General features: G+C 55.8%; 1 protein-coding gene across 4 annotated transcripts in view; it reads right to left on the bottom strand.

Annotated features, from left to right (window-relative positions):
- SPNS2 (SPNS lysolipid transporter 2, sphingosine-1-phosphate) overlaps positions 1-22,563 on the bottom strand; it is an 87,867-nt gene that overhangs the window by 2,043 nt on the left and 63,261 nt on the right. For 2 of the 4 annotated variants that reach the window (XM_015458637.3, XM_024980392.2), the window contains 11 exons: positions 19,986-20,051; positions 9,956-10,092; positions 5,819-5,970; positions 5,513-5,579; positions 3,844-3,986; positions 3,395-3,547; positions 3,092-3,281; positions 2,719-2,784; positions 793-891; positions 534-697; positions 60-106 (listed from right to left, as the gene is read on the bottom strand). In XM_015458637.3, coding sequence (XP_015314123.1) covers positions 64-106; positions 534-697; positions 793-891; positions 2,719-2,784; positions 3,092-3,281; positions 3,395-3,547; positions 3,844-3,986; positions 5,513-5,579; positions 5,819-5,970; positions 9,956-10,092; positions 19,986-20,051 — 1,280 coding nt within the window. In that variant the 3' untranslated portion in view covers positions 60-63. Of the gene's footprint in view, positions 1-59; positions 221-533; positions 698-792; positions 892-2,718; positions 2,785-3,091; positions 3,282-3,394; positions 3,548-3,843; positions 3,987-5,512; positions 5,580-5,818; positions 5,971-9,955; positions 10,093-19,985; positions 20,052-22,563 lie in introns of those variants that run through there. The other 2 variants (XR_001494300.3, NM_001206154.1) reach the window with 2 other exon arrangements.

Here is a 22,563-nt window from a genome sequence, read left to right as displayed (position 1 = left end):
ATCCCCACCCCTTCCCTCCTGCAAGAAGCGCCCCCAACACCCACGCAGCCCGCACTCACTGCCTCAGACTTTCATGGATGTAGGAGGCATCACCAGCTGGTTCACCCTGGGGGAGAGACGGGCGGGGGTCAAGGTGGCACATCAGCGGGGGCCGGGCCCGGGCACTGCTCTGGAGCATCGCATCGCGGGAGCCGGCGGGCCGGACGTGCTGGGCAGGGACCTCGTCAGCCCCAGGGGGAGGTGGGAGAGCCCAGGAGTGGGGAGAGGGGGGAGAGAGGGGAGTAAAGAGGAGAGGAGAAAGAAGTCAGACGATGAGAGGAAAACGAAGGAGCAGAGTCCCAGCCCTGAAAACCATTCATTTCAGAGAAACACTCTGTCTAGACCCACCACACAAACCCTGGTGCCACCGTGGGCTCCCACTAGTGATGCAGGCTGCACCTCTTGGAGGCGGGGACCTCGTTGGCCAGGTGAACCCACCCACTCACCCTGTCACAGCCGCAGTAGGCCCACCCCCACCCACGCTGCCAACTCACTGCTGCTCAGCCTTGGCACGGTCGCTGAGGAAGAAGAGCGCGGTGGCCAGGAAGAACATGCCACCCAGGACCACAACGAAGGGGCAGAGCATGAGGGCATAGCCCAGGCTCAGGAACTCCCAGAGTGGGGAGTCCTTGGTGCTCTGGCGAATCAGGTCGGAGATCTGGGGGGTGGGGGAGCCAGTGGATGTCAGGGCGGGGCCACCTCCCAAAGCCCCCACACCCGCCCACCCCCTCCTCTCCAGTCCCTGGTACTCACAAAGCCAATGAGGTAGGGGCTTCCGGCATCCCCCAGCAGGTGGGAGGTGAAGCTCTGCAGGGCCACAGCAGTAGCCCGCCTGGTGGGGATGACCACATACTGTGCAAGAGGTGGCAGGTCAGAGGCCAGGGGAGCCAGGCGCACCCACCTGGCCTCATCCCAGGGGGCCCGACACTTCTGATGCTCCCATGGCCTCACACGAAGTTCTCCTCTCTTCCCCACTCCCTCCTCCAGCTCCTAAGTCCACACTGCCTTAGCACCTGCACTTGGCCCTTGGCAGGGAGCCAAGCGCACCGGTCATGGGCAAACCGAGGCCCAAAGGCACAGAGATGGCACATGGCCGCCCTGGGGCCAGAACCCCAGCCTCAGGCTTGCCCTGACCTCCCCCACAGGGGAAAGACCCATCCTGGTTGCCCTGCCGAGGCCCAGGCTGGCTGAGATGGGCGATGCTGGTGAAGAGGATGAATGGAAGAACCTCCACTTTCACCCCCAGCACCAACTGCCGGAGCCCCTGGGCCCCCCAAACCCACCCTCCCACCTAGACCAAGCAGGTCCTGACCCACAAGGGGGCCACAGCTCTAAAGCCGGGTGGGCCAAGGCCAGACAGAAGGGCTGGTGGCAGAGGAGCGGCGGGTGGGCAGCAGCCACCTCAGCGGGTTCTCTGGGCAGCCCCCTGCCCCAGAACCCCACCCTTTGTGGACCGACTATGACAGCAGCTAGTGCTCACCAGGCACCCAGTTACTGGGGGCGGGGGGAGGGGAGACCTCGATTGCATGGCCCCGTTTCCAGGAATAATTAGTCACTTAGCTGTGACACTTAATAAAATGGGACACAATTTCCCTGGGACCCAAACCCTGTCAGCAGCTGGGGCTGCCCCTGGGGGTAGAGGCAGAGCAGGGGTCCTGCCTACCGCCAAGGACACTTGATTCAGTCTCACTCTGACCGTCACTCCCACGTGTGCAGTGACCCGCCCCACCCCTGCCACCCGTGCCTGGCACCATGCTGAGGCGCAGAGCTGAGTCAGACCTCCCACCCTTCTAGCCACGGGCTGGTCAGGGGTTAGTCAGGAGAGACAACCCTGGGTGAAGCAGATTTGCAGGGAAGCTCAGGTGAGGCAAGGAAGGCTTCCTGGAGGAGGAGAGATGGCAGGGGCCCGACACCCAGGCCGAATCTGACCTCCTAGGCTGACCCGTACTCTGACAGCAAACCCCAGGTGCCCTGAAGGTGGCCCCTGAGGAGTCCTTACTCCTCCCTGCCCCCCAGGGTCCCACCCCCAGCACCTCCCAGACACTCTCCCCACCACCAGTCAATCCCCCACATTACCCTCCTCTCAACCCTCTCCTGGCCCCAACTTGGAGGATCCCTGAGATCAGGACCACCTGTCACCCCATCTCAAACCACCACCCCCAGACTGCTGCCACAGTCAAGGCCACAAGCCCCTCCAGGTCCCTCCTAGACTGCTCCTGTCCCTGCTCAAGGACACAAACCCCCGCCACCACTCAGACAGCCCTTTGTCCCTGGCTGGCTGGTCTGGAGCCCATTGTTGGCCCTGTGAAGACAGCCTCTGTCCACCCAGCCCAGCCACAGGCATCGGGCAGGCACGCCTGGGACCCAGGCTGAGCCAGAGAGGGCAGAGTCCACAGGAGCTCAGACCCTGGGGGCGGAGCGCTGGCAGACAGCACCACGTCGGTGCCAGCCTGGCACTGCCAGCCTCCCGGCCACAAACCTAGTCCTCCAGACATTACCCTTCTGCACCCAGTCCCTACATCCCTCCCTTCTGCCTGCTCAACCCTCTGATTCCAGGCACTGGCCCAATACAGACCCCTCAAAATCCCCGCTGTCTCCCTTCACAAGTCCTGCCAGCTCTCCCATCCCTTCACCCGCCCTCCCCAGCTGCCCTGAGCAGTCAGCCATGGCCTGCCTCACCATGAGGATGTCCGCGGTGATGGCCCAGTTAGAAAACAGCAGCGTCTCCCCTACGAAGATGCAGATCTGTCCGGGGTCGGGGAAGACCAGAACAACCATCAGGGGGCGCTCTACCCACTATAGGTCCCAGGCTGCTCCCTGCACCCTGGCTGCTGGCAGGGAGCCCCCCACAAGCCTCCCCTACCCCAACTCCTGGCAGTCAGGCTCCTGAGAAATCTGTGGATAATCTACAGGCTTCAAGCCAGGCCCACAGCCCTGAAGGGCACCCAGAGCCCTGGTCAGAGCAGGGACAGAGGACTGGAGCCTCCGGTGGGGGAGGGGGGGGCGGCATCTCCCACCCCCACATTTCCTGCTCCAGAGCCCCTGCACTCACATAGGCCCCCACGATGCTGCTCTTGGCGGCCACGAAGATGAGGCAGATGAAGATGGCGGAGCCCAGCATGCCCACAGCACACACTAGCGGGTCAGCCCTCTGGGTCCGCAGGCGGCACCAGCGTGTGGCTCCCGCCCCCGTGACCACGCCCAGAAAACCCGTGAAGCAGGTGATGGCCCCAAAGATGAGGCTGCAGAGACAGAGGACAGTTAGGGGGCAAAGCTGGGGTATGGGGGCTGACCGCATCCCTCACTACCCACCCCCCGCCCGGCCCCTGGCACCAACCCCCGGGCCCGGCCCCACCTGTCCTTGGCCCCACAGGGCGGGCTGCTGCAGGTTTCCGCCGTCTTCTGCACGACTTGGGCGCGGTGCAGGTAGAGCGGAATCCACATGCCCAGGGCCCCTGTGGCGAAGGACACGGCCGACGTGGCCAGGGAGGAGAAGACATAGCTGCGGCTGGAGAGAGGCCGGGGCAGCGACATGAGCGCGGGGGCTGGCAGCCCTGTGGACGGCAGGGCCCAGGAGGCAGACTTTCCTCCCTCACACCCTCCCCCCAAGGGCAGAAGGCCTCAGATGCCTTCCCTGCGGGCTCCGGGGCCAAGGGCTCTGGCTTCAGGAATTATAAACACTAGTGGTCTCAGCACTGCCGACAATGGAGATGCCAGGGAGTCCAGCCAAGCAGGCAAGCGGGGATGTCCTCTCATCTCGGAACCCCTCCCTCTTCCCACTGGACCCCTCCCAGCAGCACTCACTTGCGGATCAGGGCCTTCATGTCCCGGAGCCATGACGTCCGTGCCTTGAGCTGCCCCCCGAGCTGGTCGGCGTGGCCCCTCTTCGTGGCCGGGACCAGGACAAGGATGAGCGTTCCTGTGATCATGCCCAGGATGGGGGACACCTGGCGGGGCAGGGTGCATCAAGTTAGGACACCAGGGCCCCAGAGTCTTTGTCTCTCTTTGGCACTGGGAAGGGGAACCAGGCCAGCCGTGCCTTCTCTGGGCCCTGGGCTCCTCCTCTGGGCTCGTATCTGCCCAGCCTTCCAGACTGGGCAAAGCCACTGGGGGTGATGCTAGCACAAAGGGCAGGTGGGCTCCAAATGGGCTGTCCAGACTACGGGTAGGACGGGAGAGGGGACTGAAAGTGAAAGGGAAGGAGGGAGGAATGGTCAGAATGGAGGAAGGAAGGAGGATAGATTGCTAAATAGACGGACAGATGGATGAATGCTTGGATGGACGGATTGCTGGGTGGATGAATTAACACATGGAAACACAGGAGAATGGATAAATGGATGGATGATGGATGGTACAAAAGGAAGACAGGTAGGTGGGCGGATGAGAACTAGGAAAGGGGAGTTCCTGGGATCAGGGGCCAGATACCAGCTCTTACCCACCTCCCTGGGTCTGGGAAAGTTTCTCATGCCAGCTCCTCTCCCTGGGGAGGGTGGGCACTGAGAAGGGACTGGTTGGGCATGAAACTTCCAGCTAATATATCAAGTAGGTGATCATTTGGGAGGGGCCCATGTGGGTGGCTCGGCAGTAAAGAATCTGCCTGCAATGCAGGCAACCCGGGTTTGATCCCCGGGTTGGGAAGATCCCCTGGAGGAGGGCATAGCAAGCCACTCCAGTACTCTTGCCTAGAGAATCCCACGGACAGAGGTGCAGGCTGCAGTCCTCAGGGTCACACAGCGTTGGACACAACTGAAGCGACTAAGCAGCTGCAGCAGCATGGGGGTCCCTGGAGAACAGAGGCTCGGGGCCCCTTTGGGTCTTCCTTGCATCCTGCCCAGTGTCAAGTACAGAATCTCCAAGGCCCCAGGCCTCTTTCCGGATGGAAGGAGCACATCTTGGGAGCCTGAATTCCAATCCGCCAGCTCCTCCACCCGCTCATGAGAACAGGGAAATCTGTACCCACCCCCACCAGCCCTGGGAGCCCGTGGGCTGGGGAGTTCCTTTCCATTTGCCGTCTCCCCCACCCCCCATCAAAAAATTCCACGGAGGCTGCTTCCTTCCTGCTTTTGAGGAAAAAACACTTTGTCTTAAGCTTCCTCTCCTTCGCTAGACTGGGGATCTCTGTTTCCTCTGATTGCACCGTCCTGGGGCCTTGGCACACTTGTGCTGAATCCTCCTGCAGGACAGGAAGTGGCCCCACACAGAGGTCTGGTCTCAGTCCCACCCTGGCGCAGTGCCCCCCCCACCCCCAGCTTGAACCAGGAAGTGCCACCATGAACCTGGAATTTCCTTCGTCCTCGCAGACTGAGGCCCCTGAGGGTGGCAGGGGCAAGTCTGGCTCCCCAACACCTCAAAGTGGGTTCATGGAGAAGAGCCCAGATCTGCGAAGTGGGAAGCTAGGAAGCCAGGCCTGGGCTCTGTCCCCAAATTTCTGGGTGACCCTGGGCAAGAGCTGGTCTGGGGAAGGTGTCCTTACCCGCAAGGCCCAGTGCCAGTCTCCGGCCGCCTGCTTCACGCTGGAGCCGGTGATGTAGCCCAGGCCGCTGCAGAGAAAACAATGTAGTCAGGCAAGGACGGGAAGGGGAAGTGGGGGTCAGGGGATGCTCACCAGTCTAGGAGGCCACCAGCCCTGTCCCACCCCAACACCCCCCTCAGCCAGCCACAGAGCTGGTCCCGGCAGCTTTCAATGCTGACTGCACCTGCATGTTTAGGTCACAGACAGCTGGACATCAAGGAGAGGGGATGGTCAGAAATCCGAGGGGACCCTGCCCGGATCCCTTACCTGCCCAGTGGGATGGCGAAGTAGAAGACAGACAGCATGAGCGTGCGCGTGTTCTTGGTGAAGAGGTCGCCGATGATGGTGGGCGCAATGGTGGAGTAGCTGGCCTCACCGATGCCCACCAGCCCGCGGGAGAGGACCAGCAGCCAGAAGTGCTGTGGGGGAGGGGCGCAGGCTGCTGGGAGACTGTCCTGCTCCTCTGCCTGCTCATCCTTGGTCCCCGCTTTGCTCCCCATCCCCTGCGGGGCCCCGGAGCCAGGATGGAGCCCAACCACTGCCTGAGCAACAACTACACCCCAGGCCTCTCCAGGCCTCAGCTCCTACCTCTGAATAGTGGGTCAGACTGGGCCCAGGACTGGGATGGAGCTGGACATTCACAGGCTGAGAGTTGCAGGTGTGGCAGGAGCAACAGCCTGTCTCCACTGCCAGCCCCACCGATTAGGAGCCTTCTTCCCTGGGTTCTGGCCCCACCTCGGGAGCCTCAAGCCAGGCCGCACTCTGAGTCCCATCCCTGACAGGGCCGCTGGGCTGACCCTGGCGGCACTGAGGACCCAGTGTACACGGGGAGTGGGCAAGGCAAGCCCAGTGGGCTCAGCACCCCTCCCCCATCACACATCAAAGAGCAGAGCCCAGCTGAGCCGGGAAGGGTGGGGCCCTGCCAGCTGCCAGTGGTCCTACCCGCTTTGATGTAGAGCTGGCCCCTCCATCCCCCCCAGCTGCCCAGGGCCTGAGAACCAAGCCTGGTCATTTTCCCCTGGCCCCACCCTGCCCACCCATCCGGCCCAGCATCGCCCACATCCAACCCTCCACCGGGTCTCCCTGTTTCTCCATCTCTTTCCCAGCCCTCTCTCCCATCGCTGGTCCTGCCCACCCCTCTCTGTGCCTCTCATTTCCATAGTTCGTTCACCCTCTCACTCTCTGTCTTCCTTCCCCTGGCCCCTGCCTGTGCTTCTTTCCCTGGGAATCAGCTGCTCACAGCCTTAGCCTAGTTTTCTGTTGGATTCTTTGTCTGTCTTGCACTGGTTTCTGTTAGCTTCTTATACATCATGGGAATTGATGTTTATCAGATAGGTCGCAAATATTTTCCACCATCATCTTTCTTTCCACTTTTTTACGGGGAGTTTCATCATACAGAAGCTTTATTTTGTGTTATTTAATTCAATGCTGTCCCAGCTGCTGATTTTCCCTTAATGGTTTCTGAATTTCATATCTTGCTCAGGAAGGGCTAGTCCATCCCAGAACTATACATATATATATTCTCTTTTCTTTTGTGTTTATTTTAGAAAGAGAAAGAAAATTGGAATGATGTCCTGTTCTCCTCGGTTACAAGAGCAGGCAGATAAGGCCTCTTTGACAAAGGATCCCATTGATCCTCACTCCTCCCGCTGGAGCTGGGTATCTTGTGCATCTGTTCGTGACTTCTACCTTTGCCTGTATGTACACATATCAGGGGACAACATTTAGTGCCCCCTGTGTGCTTTAAAAAAAAAAAAATCAAATGACCATGTTTTTCTCCATGCATCTTGTCCCACAACTTGCTTTTTTTCCCTTCATCTTTTGGAAACCCATTTCAGCTGGTTGATGTAGATCTCGTTCATTCATTAGCTGCCAAGAATCTCATAGCATGAATACACCCCATTCTATCTGGGCATCCCCCTAGTCATGATCATTTAGACTATTTGTCTTCTCTCTCCCTGTCTCTTTTTTTCTATTACAAAACTATGACAAACGTCCTTGCATGCACCCGTCACTTGGTGTCCATGAGGTGGAGTGTCTCTCTTCGGCATATACTTCGAAGTAGAAGGCAGGGCTCTGGGGTATACCCAGAATTTTATAAAAATCCTGCCACTTTGCTCTCCAAAGAGGCTCTCCCAATTTACACTCCCACCAGCAGCTTTAATAACACTTGGTACTGTCAGCCTTTTTAATTGCTGCCAATCTGATGGGTGTGAAATGGCATCTCATTGTTGTTTTAATTTGCAGTGCTCTCCTTACTCTTGAAGCAGAGAACCATCTCTTCCTACATACATTGCCCTTTGGGGATCTTCCTCAGGAATTGCCTCTCACTATCCTTTGCCTATTTTTTTTTTACTGAGCTTTTTGTCTTTTTCTTGTTGATTTTTATAGTTTGCTTTTAACTTTACTTTCATCTATCTGGGATTTATTTTGAAGTGTGGTTAGAAATACAGACCATATTTTATCTTCCATCCAGATGGACAGCCAGTCCTCCCAACACCATTTATTTGAGATGCAACTTTCATCCTTCCATGAAAAGGAGGACTCTGTTTCCTCAGTCTCTTAGTTTATCCCTCTGCTGTTTTAGTTAGAATAGCCATGTTGTGATAACCAATGGGGCAAGGCCCCTTTCACTGTTATTTTCACAATGCTCTTGGCTGTTCCTGGGCATTTTCTCTACCAAATTAACTTCAGAATCACATTGCCAAGGTCCACCAAAACCCCCCATGGGACTCAGAACATTACAGCAGTGAATTTAGAGATGAATTGGGAGTGACCCGTCTGTTTCTCCCTCTGCCTCTGTTCATCTTCTCTCCCCAGCTCTCCTTTCCTTCCACACACCCGGAACAGTGCCCAGACTTGACATCATGGTCCTAGACTCACTGGTCAATCCCAGAGGCAGCCTCGTGGGCAGGACGAGACCCAGAGGAGGCCCAGGAGCCTCTTCTTGTCCAGTCCCAGTTTTGACTGTGGCCGTCAGACTTTACCTGATGCTCTAGGTCTGGAGCTTAGCTGACCTGACCCTCCTCCTTGAAGTTGCCCCATGAAGCAAAGCTGGAACCCCCAAATCTACCAGTTCTCTCTGCCCTCACCTCTAACCTTCTCTCCATAAATGTAAATCTGACTCACCCTTCCCTTCTTCAGACTCTCCCAGGATCCCAGAAAGAAGTTCAGGCCTCCCAAATTGGCAGTCAAGGCTCTCCATGACCTGGTCCCTGCCTTCCTCTCCAGTCAAAGCACTCTCCTCCTTGATCTGTCAACACTCTACACCATTTGTGCCTCCATAGGGCTGCTCCCTCAGCCCGTGCCATCTTCACCAAAAGGCCAAACCTGCCTGTCTTGCCTGCCCAGCTCAAGTGCCACCTCCTCCAGGAAGTCTTCCCTGACTATATGGATGTCAAAGACTGTTGTCTCTCTTGAGTGAGGACTTTCAGCACTTTGCATATCTTGAAAGTCTGAATGTGGGAGCTCCTGTCACATCTTCCCACCCCTAGCCTGGATGCTCCCAAGGCCAGGGTCTCCTCTTTTGTCCCCTAGGCTGAAAACTCCCTGAGGATAAGACCTGATTTTACCCCTTCTTCCTCTATCTCCATCTACAATAGCCATCATGTGATTGTCCTTTCTCTGCTTGAACACCCCTAGTGATGGGACACTCACTACCTATCAGAGCAACATATCTCCTCTTTGGAAGAAAGAACAGAAATAAAAATGTGCTGAACACCTTCCATGTATGTGTCAGGGTGTGGACATCCACCCGTTCAGTTTTTTCTCACAATAGTCCTTCAAACAGAGAAGTGCTATCCCCCTATTGAAGATGAGGAAACTGAGGCTCAGAGAAGTAAAGCAAGTTTCTCCAGATCACAAAGTTGAATGGGCCACAGAACTGGGATCTTCAAACCCTGAACTGTGGGAGCCAAGTCAGAAACATCTTCCTTAGGTTAAACTGATGTTTATTTCCAGAGGACTTTGATCCAGGGAACTGGCTGGCCATTGGACAAAGAGCAAACTGTGTGAGGCCCAGAGAAAGGTGGCGATGTATCTAGAGTCACGCAGCAAGACGACAGCAGAGCCGAGACTAGAACCCAAGGTCCTGACTCCTTGGCCTGACTTGCTTCCCCCTCTTTCTCACATTCTCTGCAAATCAGAACCAGCTCAGGGAGAGTTAAGATGTCCCACTGGGCTACGAGTCCTTCAGCTCAAGCCCAGCACAGGGAAAGCCCATCAGCAAGGCCAGTGTATCGAAGTACCCAAAGACCCCCCTCATTGCAGTACACTTGAACCCAACAGGCTGGAACCCCAGTCTAGACTAGGACAGGTCAATCAGACTAGCCACCCCCTGGAGGAACCAGGACATGTGGACGGGATGCACAGGAATGCCGGGTGGGAAGCCCAGGCAGGCCTCACCTGCTGGGGGATGAAGGAGCTGGAGAACGTGACCGCCGACCAGAAGAAAATCCCGCAGCTGAGGATCACTTTCCTGTTGAAGCGGTCACCCAGGTAGCCGAAGATGGGGGCGGCCACCATGAAGCTGCAGATGAAAACTGCATGGGAAAGGAGAGTTTCAGGGGTGGGGCGAGGGTATGGGAGGGTCCCATGGCGGAGCCCACCTGCTCAGATCACCCAGCAAGAGACCAAGTGCCTTTTGAGGAAGCAGCCCCCACCCAAGAGGGGCAGCCTCAGCCAGGCCCCGGGCCCAGGGGAGCCAGGACAGCCCCGTTGGGTTAGGAGACCACACAACTACATCCTCTTCAATGCTCAGCGGTAGGTGAGCCCTTCGGGTACTTGAAAAGGGCTAAGCTATCCACTCCAGTGTTCTTGGGCTTCCCTGGTGGCTCAGCTGGTAAAGAACCTGCCTGCAATGCGGGAGACCTGGGTTCAATCCTTGGAGAAAGGAATGGCTACCCACTCCAGTATTCTGACCTGGAGAATTCCATGGACTGTATAGTCCATGGGGTCGCAGAGAGTCAGACACAACTGAGTACTTTTCACTTTTTAAAAGAGTAAAGATTTATTCAGTGAACATTTTTATGCACCAGGGGCTGTTCTGGGGGTTCACCGCATCACATCTTGTGTGTCCTTCTGACCCCTGTCCCATGTCACTTCTCTCTCACACACACTCAGAGAGAAGTGATTTGCCCAGAGCCCCACTGGCAATAAGTGTCCCAGTGGGGATTTGACCTCCTATCTGCCTGACTCGAGCCAGTCTTCTTTATACTTTGCCATACCGCTCTCTTTATTATATTTGAAAAAGAGGTTCAGAGAGGGAAAGGAACCTGCCCAAGGCCACACAGCAAAAGAGGGCAGAACTGAACCTGGAAACCCAGGTCTCATGCTGGCCTGATCACACAACCACCCTAACTCCCAGTAAGCTACAGAGGCTTTCCTAACAGTTAGGAACATTGTCATTTCTTTGTTCATTCATTCATTCAATAACTCGCTCATTCATCCATCCTTTCATCCATTCAACAAAGACGAAAATTCCTGGCCTCTTGAAGCTTTCATTCTAGTGAGAAACAGACAATAAAATTAAAAATATAGTATGTCAGGTGGTGACAAGTGCTAAGGAGGGGAAAAGGGCAGAAAAAGGAGATAGGAAAAGCGTGTCAGAGAAAAGAATACAAGCGTAAACATTTAAAATAGAAAGGTCAGAGAAGGTGACATTTCAACAAAGACCTGGAGGAGATGAGGAAATGAATCATGCAGATATTAGATTGAGGACAAATGCAAAGGTCCTGGAGCAGAAGTGGGCTTAGCATATTTGTGGAACAACAGAGACCAGAGTAGCTGATGTAGAGGGACCTGGAGGAAAGGCTAGATGGGGTAGGGCCTTGTGGGCCCACTGAGGTGACTATGGCTTCTAGTGACAGAGGAAGACACCAGAGGATGCTGAGCAGAGGCGTGAGGTGACCTGGTTTTGTTCTTCCAGAACAAGAGAGCAGCAGAGTCTTAGAGGACCCCATGGGGATGGCTCTAGCAGGATGGGAGGGGCCTTGGGGGTCCCAGGTGGGATGAAGAGGCCAGCAAGGCCGGGTAGGCACCAGTCACACGGAGAGGCAGCCCCCGATTCCTCCTCCTGGAAGGCGGACCAGCAGCTGACGGGCAGATGGCCAGACAAAGGCCGGGTGAGCAGACAGGGTGGCCTCTGACCGCCAAGTTGGACGTTCACAGGGGCTGGCTGGTCCCTCACAGGCCTGCGCCCCTAAGAGAAGAGACAGACGGAGGGAGGAGGGCAGGCTGGGGCCACGTGACTGTCTCTTATCCTCTGGAGGAAGACAGAGAGTGTGTATGGTGTGAGGATACTTTGTAATCCCAACTGGGTGATGCGGGCCTGCTGCAGAATCAGCACAGCAGAGAGGTGCAAGAATCTGGACTCCAGACACACTGTCCAGGCTCGAATTCAGCTCTGTTCCTTGCCAGCGGGGTGACCTTGGGCAGGTCACAACCTCTCTGTTCCTCATTCCATGGTATGCTGATAAATGTTTAGCAACTGTCTCTCCAAAAGGCGGGGGGAGGCGGGCCCTGATGAGTAGTGTTGCCAGTTTGCATGGTGCAAATACTCCCAATGTGGCCTGATTTCAAACTCCCAACATGATGTCACTGATCAGAATTGAGAAGAGATACGCAGTTCCACAGAGCTGTATATGAATCTACCATCCAGATTCAACAGACATAAATAACCTAAAGAACGCAGATAATAGATACAAGGCAGTAAAATAATTAGGAAGTGATGAATCTTGAGTGTTTATTACCTTTGTTTTTAATATGTTGTTTAATTGTAAGTTGATGTAATTTAGTTTTTAACAACGGTCTGTGCTTAACAACAAGCTCACACAATTCCTGAAAATTTAACAATCAACTCTCAGGAGTCTAAGCCACCTCCGGCGTGCCAACTTCCTCATCTGTGAAATGAAGATAAAAATAGCAACTCCCGGCTAGCTCTGGGCACTACTGAGATAATGCTTGTAAAGTGCTTAATGCCACGCCCTGCCCAGAGTGGGTCAACCTTGGTCAACAAAGGGCCCTTGTGTAGATCAGTCAAGGTAGAAATTATTTCCTCGTATCTAGAAAAAGAATTATTCCTGCTGGGTCTGTCTCCCAGGATCTGCCTGAGATCAGAGCAGAATAGGGGTAGGAAAGAGACTGCAGTCTCCTGAGGACTCCACATGTTAGGGAAGAAGGAAGACTCGTTCAGTCTATGCCTGTCTCTGCAAGGTGGGGAGTGGGCAGAAAAAAAATTAGAGTAGAAGTTGCCCCCGCTGTCCAACCAGGGAGCAGACCTCATCTGTGGGTTGCCCAGCTTAAAGAGTTAAAATGCCAAGGAACCAGCAAGTAGGGCTAAATTCTGCCAAGACAGTGAAGGGAGGCTTTCTGGAGGCAGTGATGCCAGAGATGGGCATTGAAGGCTCCATATGAGTTTACTGTGGTGATGATAACACTTAAAATCAAGAATACCAAAAGATCAGTTACAAATCGTATGACTGTATATTGGTTAATGAGCCATAATGCTGACCATTAATAATAACTGCAGTTACCATTTATGGAGCATTTATTCTAGGCAAGGCCCAGGGATGTACCCTGGACATAAGCACAGATCCTCTCAATCTGATTCTATTATCTTCATCTCACAGAAGATACAATAGAGGCTTAAAGGAGTGACATCACACAGCTAGTGTGTGGCTGAGGCAGAATTTATACTCCAACTTGACTCCAAAGTCCTTGCTCTAAATCACACTACAGACTGCCAGGCTGGGAAGGCAGAAGATCCCAGCTGATGTTCCAAAGGTCAGAGAAAGTTCAGGGTGTGTCAGGGACAGCAGGAAGATGCAGGAGGCTGCAGGCTGGGAAGGTGATGGAGGGAGCAGCAGGGGATGGGAATGGGGAGGGGGACCAGGCCGTAACCCCTAGGACCGGGTCTGGCGGTTAGTGAGTGGGCAGTGGGAGATCCGCAGCACTCTGGCGGTTAGTGAGTGGGCAGTGGGAGATCCGCAGCACTAGACAAGCCCCCACTGGATGGATGCAGAGAGGCTGAAGGAGGTGGGTCAGGCCTCAGCCTGACATCCAGCCATCCTGGTCCAACCCTACCCTCCTGTCCACAGGGGAACTGGAAGGCAACCCCTCTGGCACTTCCCCCACTGGTTTTGTGCATGCTCTGTGTGGCCAGATGCACCCAGGACTGCAGGTGGACTCCTGTTGGAGCAGCCGCACCCTTTCCCCACCCTCATCCTGCCAAAGGGCACCGAGTCCCATTTTACAGCCGGAGCCACTGGAAGGTGGAGGAAATTGCTCAAGATGACACAGCAACCCTCTTGACCTTGGCCTCCCTTCTTCCTCAGGGCCTTCCCCTTGGGGACAAGGGAGTCCAAGGTCAGCAGGAAGACTCAATCCATCTTGACAGCCCTCCCCTTCTGCTCAGGGGAGACAAGAGAAAGGACCTTTCCTGGCCCTCAGGGATGTCACAGGCCAGCAGAGAGGCCTGAACACAACCAGGTAGGGACCAGAGGAAAACAAATTCCCGACGGGAGGAACAACACGGGCAAAGGCCTGGACAGGTGACCCATGTCCCAGGAAAGGGTCAGAGCCTTCTCCAGCCAGCAGGAAGCTCTGATGAAAATAAAGACCAGCCCAGGCTAGAAGCTTCCCAGGCCCACCACCGCCAACCCCATAGTCTGTTTATTCGAGGAGAGCTTTCTGGGCAGAGTGGCTGCCCCACCCCTGGTCTCGGCAGGGATGGCTTTCCCAGCACGAGGACATCCTGTGGTCAGGGTGTGGGGATGCCCTCCGTCAGCTCACATGTGCTGAGCCCACAGGTCCCAGACAATGGAGCCACAGGCAGGGAGCCAAGGCAGGGGGCAGGGCCTCGGAGGGCGGTGTGGGAGGAGTCGGAGCCCCTGGCTCACCAGAAGAAGCTGGGTCTGAGCCTTGCTGCTTCCTCTGCAAGATGGGCGATGACCCTTCCCACTTTTTAATTTTTTTGCCTCCCAGCACCGGCTTCCTGAATAGCACAGTGGTAAAGAATCCACCTGCCAATGCAGGAGACGCAGGTTCAACCCCTGGATTGGGAAGATCCCCTGGAGGAGGATCCCGCTCCAGTATTCTTGCCTGGAGAATCCCACGGACAGATGAGCCTGGCGAGCTACAGTCCATGGGGTCACAGAGTCGGACACGACTCTTGTGGGATCTAGGTCCCTGGGGACAGAACCTGCATCCTCTGCAGTGGAAGCGCAGAGTCTTAACCACTGGACCGCCAGGAAGTCCCACCTCCTCCTCGCAGGGCCAACAGGAAGTCATCAGGGCTTGGCGCCCTCCACCTCTTGTGGTGCTGGCTGAAAGCCTTCTCCCGGTGGGCCTGATGAGGAGGCCAGCACCCACAGCTCGGAGCAACCCCCACTGAGAGCTCTGAGCCCTGGCAGGCAGCCCCAGGAACCCTTCTACCACCACCCCCCTCCCTGCACCCCATCCCTTGGGGCTGCTGAGGAGGTAGTCCTGGAGCAGGAGTGGGTGAGGTCTGCACTGGGGGAGCCCTGGACTCCCATACCATGGCCTTGGAGCACGTACCCAGCCCCACCTCAGCCTGGGCTGGACCAGGGTTATTTTTACAAAATCCGGATCTGACCAACTTATTATTGGAAGGAGACTCGCCATCCTCCACATCCTGTGGGCAGGGAGGGAGCTCAGGCAGGCAAGGGGCGGTGGGGGTCAGGCTATGCCTGCCCATGGGATATGGAGGATGGAGGCCCAGGCCAGCTAAGATGACCAGGAGGACCCAGATCAGCGCCCACCCCCCGATCGGTGCCTGGACACCCATCACACTCAAGAGGAAGGAAGGAGGGGGACTACACCTCTTGCAGACTCTGCTCAGGATATAGACCCTAGGCTGGCCACTGAGGCCTCAGGAAGAGAGGTTCTCCAGCATCCCTTCAGACAGGAGGGCCGTGAGGGGACAGCCACAGGGGCTGCCCAACTTTGCCTGCAGAACCTGAGTCTTTGCCAAAGCTGGAGGATATTGCCGGGCTGGCCGAAGTTGGGAGGGAGCAAAGTGGGGAGGGAGACTCAGTCCCAAAGCAAAGGCGCCGTCTGGTTTCAGTCTGAGCTGGCCCTTCCTCTGTCCCCTGCCCCCGAATCCTAGCCCTTCCTCGTGATGCCACAAACCCCAGCCCTGAGTTGCCTCCCAGCTTCCCCCTCCATCTGCTCCCACACTCAGCCTCAGCGTGACCCTCCTGATGCACACACCTTACAGGGACCAGCCCTGATCTGCTATCTTCTCTGGCTCCCCGCTGCCTCCAGACAAAACCCAGATGCTCCACACCATCAGACCCCACCTGCTGTCCCCAGCCCCTCACCTTAGCTCTCCCCACGACAAAATTCACACCAGAGCCAGCACAGCCCTCACTCTCACTCCCCGCTCCCCTGAGTTGCATTTATGCCAGTGTCCTCAGATCCAGCTTCTCATTCACTTATTTTCTCTTCAACTGGGTCTAGTCTACTTGTTAACTCATCTAATTATGTTTTATTTTAATACTTATATTTTTCACTCTGGAATTTCGAATTTAGGGCTTTTAAACATCTCTTTTTTTTTTTTTTTTAAATAATGTGCTATTCTAGTCCTATAAATTCTACTCGTTCTTTAGAGCTTTGAGTGTTAAACATAACCTAACGTAAAGTCCTTTCAAATGAGTCTGTTCTAATGCTTTAGGAGTGGGTTTCCCCATTTTCGGAGCTGGGGGACTCTCTCCCACAAATGTGGGTTTCCCTGTGTGCTCTGTTCATTTTGAATTTGGGTTTGTCTTCAGTGGGAATTGTAACCTGTGTCCTGTGCAGGTCCTGGGTCATGACAGCTTCCCTAAGGAGCAGTTTGGAACTTGTTTCTCCTGGGATTCCTGAAAACAGATGCCTGTCTGTGGAAGTGGGTTGAATTCCCAGGCCTGTACAAAGCACGAGCTAGACTCGGCTCCCTGCTAAAATGCTGAACCAAGGAAGCCATGTCTTTTCACGGATGGAAAAACTGTCCATCAGCCTGGGTATATAGCTTGAAATCAGGGAGCTTGCCCCGGGCAGAAACTGAATCACCCAGATATTGGTGATCAACTAAAAACACAGGGACCCAAATCTGCTCTGCACAATCTTCAAAGTAAAAAATACCCCCAAGTCTGGAAACTGGGCCAGACTAGTCATACTTTGATGAATCTGGGTGATGGCTCTATGGAAACCTGTTACATTATTCTATGATTTGTGTATATTTGAAAGTCTTCGTGATAAAAAATGTTTACATTAAAAATACTGTAACAAGCTTCTAAGACATATGCTGGTCCCCACTTGGCTTTGGTACTAGCTCCCACTCCTGTTTCCGAGTTCAACTCTTTGTTTCTATCACCTGGAAATGTCCCTGCTAGCTTTAGCTTTCAAACTCAGCTATGTCATTTAAATATGTTTTCTTGACATATTTTATCCAGCTGGAAGGGGGAAACTCTGACAAATCAACAAGCTAACTGAAGTCCTTTCCCCTGTACGTGTGTGTGTGTGTGCTCAGGCACGTCCTACTCTTTAAAGGCCCCATGGACTGTAGCCACCAGGCTTCTCTGCCCATGGAATTCTCCAGGCAAGAATACTGGAGTGGGTTGCCATCCCTCCTCCAGGGGATCTTCCTGACCCACGGATCAAACCCAAGTCTCCTACGTCTCCTGCATTGGCAGGCAGATTCTTTACCACTGTGCCACCTGGGAAGCCCTGCTTTCCCCTGAGCAAACTCTAAGTCATCCTTCAAAGCCCCACTCAAATGTCCCCTCCTTGGGGAAGTCTTGGCTTGCCACCAGACACAGCTAGGTCCACGCTCTCTGCTACAACCACCACCACCCCAGGCTCCCACAGTCTCCGCTGGATGGGGACTAAATATGTCTTCTGTTCCCATCAATACAAGGAATCTTCCTGCATGCAAGGACTGAGTCCGAGGCAGAGCCTAGCACAGGGTCTGCTGAGCAGTAGGTTTGGCAACAGCTGCCCCTTTAGGTGTGGGCTCTGGGGACTCTTGACTTCCCAAGACAGCAAGACCCAAGAGCTGTACTTCTGCTGTGGGCTTTCGCAGAGGCTGAGCTATGGCTGCTGCAGCCGAGGGGCTGGCTCAGAGCTGGCAGCAATATGCGAGGGGGCTGCCAAAAGTAGGCTCTTCCCAAACCAGTCTTCATGCTCTGGTCCCCAGGGGAAAACAGCACGGGCAGGCCCAGGCCAAACTCTCCGCCCCTGCCCCCCAACCCTGTCTCCTGGCCCAGCAGCCCCTGGTGCCCACAAATAAGCAGGCATCCCAGCCCTCAATCCTGGCCCTTTGATCTGGGCAAGCACCAACACCTGGCTGGCGCCCTCCACCTGGCTCCGACCTTATCAGTGCTTGGAGAAGAGACAGGTGCCTGGGGCCCAGGCCAATTTGATGATTTGCCTGGTAGCCCACTGAGTCACGTCCTGGTCCAGCCCACCTGGCTTCTTGGCTCAGTTGGCCAGAAGGGCAAGGACACTCTGGGGAACCCTCCCAGCTGGTGCCCAGGGTAGGGGGTAGGATGAGGACCACAGGGCGAAGACTAGAGGGTCTTGGAGAGTGCTGGAAATGCTCACCACGGCCTAGAGGCACTCACCCAAAGAATGTTGAGATGCCAGACACTCTGACGCCTGGGACAAGCCTCACCAATCCAGGAGTGTCTGTGTCCCATCCCAAGCCAGGAAGACCCCATACGCAGAAGTCCCAATGCCAGGCCAGCTACTCTCTCACCATGAGACCTTGAGCAAGTCACTTCCCCTCTCTTGACCTCTATGCTTCCATCCTGAAAGTGAAGCTGACCAAAGGGAGCTTGGAGGAGGACGAATCAAAGAAGATGATGCTGTGGATGGTCTGTCCACCTCCAACCAGGTGACCAGGGATAAGTAGGGGCTGCCATGACTTCTCTCTTAACCAAGACAGGCACAGCCCAGGACATAACTGTGGCAAAGCCATGACCCTGGCAGCCCTCCCACCCTCTCCCTGGGTGGTCCTGACCTCCATCAGTGGGGGTTGAATGGAGGAGATGGAAGCGGAGGAAAATCAGTCAGCAACCTGGAAGGGGATGAGGCTTGGGCTGGGTCCCCAGTGACTCAGGGGCTCTGGAGGGAGGAGGATGGGCAACAAGGCTCCCTCCTGCCCTTCCCTCACCAGATTGGCAGCCTGCTCCCTCCCACACTCCCATCGGGCTTGACCTCAGTCTCCCCCATCTCCCAGGCTGTAAGTGCTGGTCAGTGCATTGCCCGGAGCCCAGGAGGCTGGAGGAACCTGTCCCAGGCTCCAAAGCAGGATGACTTGCTCTGACCGAGCCAAAGGAGGCCAAGCAAGGGCAGGGAGGGGGCAAGGAGCCCACAGAGGGGCTTGGGAGGTGATGTCTGCAGAGGCGAGGGGGACCTGGATGCCCTTAGGAGAAGCTGGGCCCCACAGACTTGCCCCAGTCCCAGCTCCGTCCATTCTCACCTATTAGGGCTGAACCCTGGAGCTATACATCTGCCTTCTCTCTAAGCCCAGAAGACCCCACCTAGGAAGTGAGAAACGGAGCCTGGCTGAGTGGCTGTGGCTCAAGGAGGCCTGGCACCAGGCATGCTGGAATGCCACCCAGACAGGTCAGGCAGGTTCCTGGACAGAGCCAGCTCTCTCCACCCCTGCCTCCCCGGAGAGCCCGGGAGGGGACGGGGTTCCCAGACTGGAATGCAGACCACAGACCTTCTCCCCTACATCTAGCTGGGCCTCACAGCCCGAGGAAACCAGGGCCAAGGGAACCAGCCACACAGCAAGGTCAGGGCCGGGTCAGGACCAGCCCTAGGATGTAACACGGCTCCGAGTCTCTGCCCCGGCATGGGGGTCCTGCTGAGGGCACGGCCAGCAGGGCCACAGCCCGTGGGAGGGCCAGGAGCTCAGGTCCAACAGGGCCACTGGGCAGGCGCAAGGTTGACATGGACCCTGGAGGGAGGGGCAGAGAGGCTGGAATAACTGCATAATCACCTGCTGTGCTGCCCTGGCCCAGGGAGGGTGGGCCCTGCCTCCCCATCAGTCCCAAGGCCAGGATCTCAGGCGAGAGGGGCCGAGAACCTCAGACCCAGGTCTAGTCTGGGACCCAGGTTTCTCAGGCTCCTGCCCTGGGTCTGCAAACTGCTCCGAGGCTGACCAGCTAGAATTTCCTGCTTTGGCATCTGAGAGGTGATTCCCAGGTGCCTGCGTTCTTACCCACAGCCCTGAGGGCAGGTGCTGTTTGTTTTACAAGAATAGAAGCAGAGACTGGGAGAAGTGGCGCCTTATGTGAGTGACAAGGTGGGATGTTGGACACGAAGCTCACGTTCTTTTCAGCAAGTCAGGACCACGGAAGAGATGGGCAGGGAATCCCCACCAGGTAGAAAGCCAGGTTGGGGGACCAGGATGGGAGACGGGCCTCACCTGACTGCAGCAAACCGGCGCCGCGGTCCTTGACCCCAAAGTGTTGCTGGATATCCAGAAGAACGCCTGGGAGGAGAAGACAGAGGGTGATTATTGGAGACGCCTGAGCCCAGGGCACCCTCACCCCTCTGCCCACCCAAGTGACCCTCAGCCTCCACTCAGTCCTCTTTCCACCCCTCTGGGTCCAGCTTGGCCCCAACTAGAGAACTCCACCCTGCCCAGTTATCCAGGCCACTGGGGGCCATGGAGGCCAAGTGTCCATCCTGCAGTGTTTAACCCTGCACTCTGCCAGTGTGGGGTCCGAGGAGCAGACAAGCGAGGCTCCTCCATGATCACTCAGCCCACCTAGGGCAGGCAAGCCTCCTACTGCCAGCCTGGGCCTCTTGCCCACCTGCAGCCCAGCCCCAGACTAGGAGCTGGAACCCCAGAGGTGGACCCTGCCCTCAGGGGAGACCCTGAAGCCCACAGCCCAGAGAGTGGATAGGCAGCCTCTGAAAGCTGCAGGGAAAGCCCTCTGACCAAGGAGAGGGTGGTGAGAGCATGCAGGCAATGCTTATACCTGCTCACCTGCACATGTGCACAAACACATCCCCCCAGCTGTCCTCAGGAGTATAGTAGGACCCCCAGTTTTCCAATGAGGAGCCAAGATGCAGAGGGAAGCAGGTAGGGCTCTGGGCCTGCTTTCCTGGGGGAATGGGAGCCTTTGAGGTCATGTCTGCCCTTCACCCAACTTCCAACCACCTCTGCACTCCCGCTAGGAGCGTCAACGGGGTTAGTAACTAGGACAATTAGAAACGATCGACAGCTGTGGACGGACCGGGCCAGCAACGTCCTGGCCCCCTCTGACCTCACCCAGCCCTCTACCAGGGCTCCTGGGTAAGCACAACCCTCTGCCCCCACAGGCCCCAGGGCCTCTGCCTCAGCTTATCTCAGGACAACAGGAGGCCGGACCACAGGCCAGAGCCCCCCTGACCACTGCACGTCTGCACTGAGAAGGAAAAGGGGAGACAGGAGACAGGGCCTCTCTCTGGAGCTCCCCACACAGGGGACAGAGGAAGGGACCAGACCCCGCCTTCCAGGAACTCCTAGAACAATTCAACACAGCGATGCTGACGCCAGCATCTAAAATGATGGTAGTTCATATTGTTTTGTTGTTGTTTAGTCACTCAGTTGCGTCCGACACTGCGACCCCATAGACTGTAGCCCACCTACAGGCTCCTCTGTCCATGGGATTCTCCAGGCAAGAAAACTGGAGTGGGTTTCCATTTCCTTCTCCAGTGGTTCCTATTACTGAGCATTAAGTGCTTTATCAGTTTAGCCCTCACACAACCCTGGGTGGCTGGTACTATCGTCCCACTGGATAGATGAGGAAACAGAGGCACAGAAGGTCAGGCCACAAGTTCAAAGTCACAGGGAAATGGTTGAAAGTGGAATATCCAAACACAGTACGAAGGTCCCGTCCAGTGGCCGGTGCTGCAGAAGATGCCACTGTCCCCCCGACCCAAAACGCAGGGCTGGGATGCCCAGGGATTTCCTGTTCTAGCAGCCTGACAGTCAAGAGCAGCTGGTCTCCTCCTTGTTAATACCCAGAGAGGATTCACCATAATTACCCATAATGAAGAGGCTGTGTGAGACCCAGCTAACGACTTAATAACCGGGGCGGGCTGCGACTTTACCTCGAAGGCGGAAACCAGGGGCCAATCCTGGGTCTGTGAATGGCAGAGCCATCAAGTGGGACCTCCGAGGTGCCCCCGACTCAGACTCAGAGGCCTCAAGTTCCATCAGGGGCTATGGGTGGCTTGGCTGAGTTCGGGAAGCCACCCACACTCACCTCCCCGCCTCACAGCCCATTCCCAGTCCTGAGCCAGGGCCTGTAGCTTTTTGATCTGATCACAGCCCTCTCACATAATCACCATCACCGGTGCCTCCCCTGGCTTCATCAAGCCATGGGGCTATAGCTTCAGCCCTGCCAACATCACCCTCCAGCCTCACTTCTCAGGGCGTCAACCCCTACCCCCATGCTCTAGCCACCCCAATCTACCTATGGCCCCCCTAACTATACCTGCTGCCTCTTTTTCAGTTCAGTTCAGTTCAGTCGCTCAGTCGTGTCCGACTCTTTGCGACCCCATGAATCGCGCAGCACACCAGGTCTCCCTGTCCATCACCAACTCCTGAAGTTTACTCAAACTAATGTCCATCGAGTCGGTGATGCCATCCAGCCATCTCATCCTCTGTTGTCCCCTTCCCCTCCTGCCCCCAATCCCTCCCAGCATTAGGGTCTTTTCCAATGAGTCAGCTCTTCGCATCAGGTGGCCAAAGTATTGGAGTTTCAGCTTTAGCATCAGTCTTTCCAAAGAACACCCAGGACTGATGTCCTTTAGAATGGACTGGTTGGATCTCCTTGCAGTTCAAGGGACTCTCAAGAGTCTTCTCCAACACCACAGTTCAGAAGCATCAATTTTTCAGCTTCCCACTCTCACATCCACGCGTGACCACTGGAAAAACCATAGCCTTGACTAGACAGACCTTTGTTAGCAAAGTAATGTCTCTGCTTTTGAATATGCTATCTAGGTTGGTC

The sequence above is a fragment of the Bos taurus genome, chromosome 19 (genome assembly GCF_002263795.3).
Source record: "Bos taurus isolate L1 Dominette 01449 registration number 42190680 breed Hereford chromosome 19, ARS-UCD2.0, whole genome shotgun sequence".
Taxonomy (NCBI): domain Eukaryota; kingdom Metazoa; phylum Chordata; class Mammalia; order Artiodactyla; family Bovidae; genus Bos; species Bos taurus.
The sequence above is the reverse complement of the archived record's forward strand: the minus strand, read 5'-3'. Positions and strand labels throughout refer to the sequence as shown.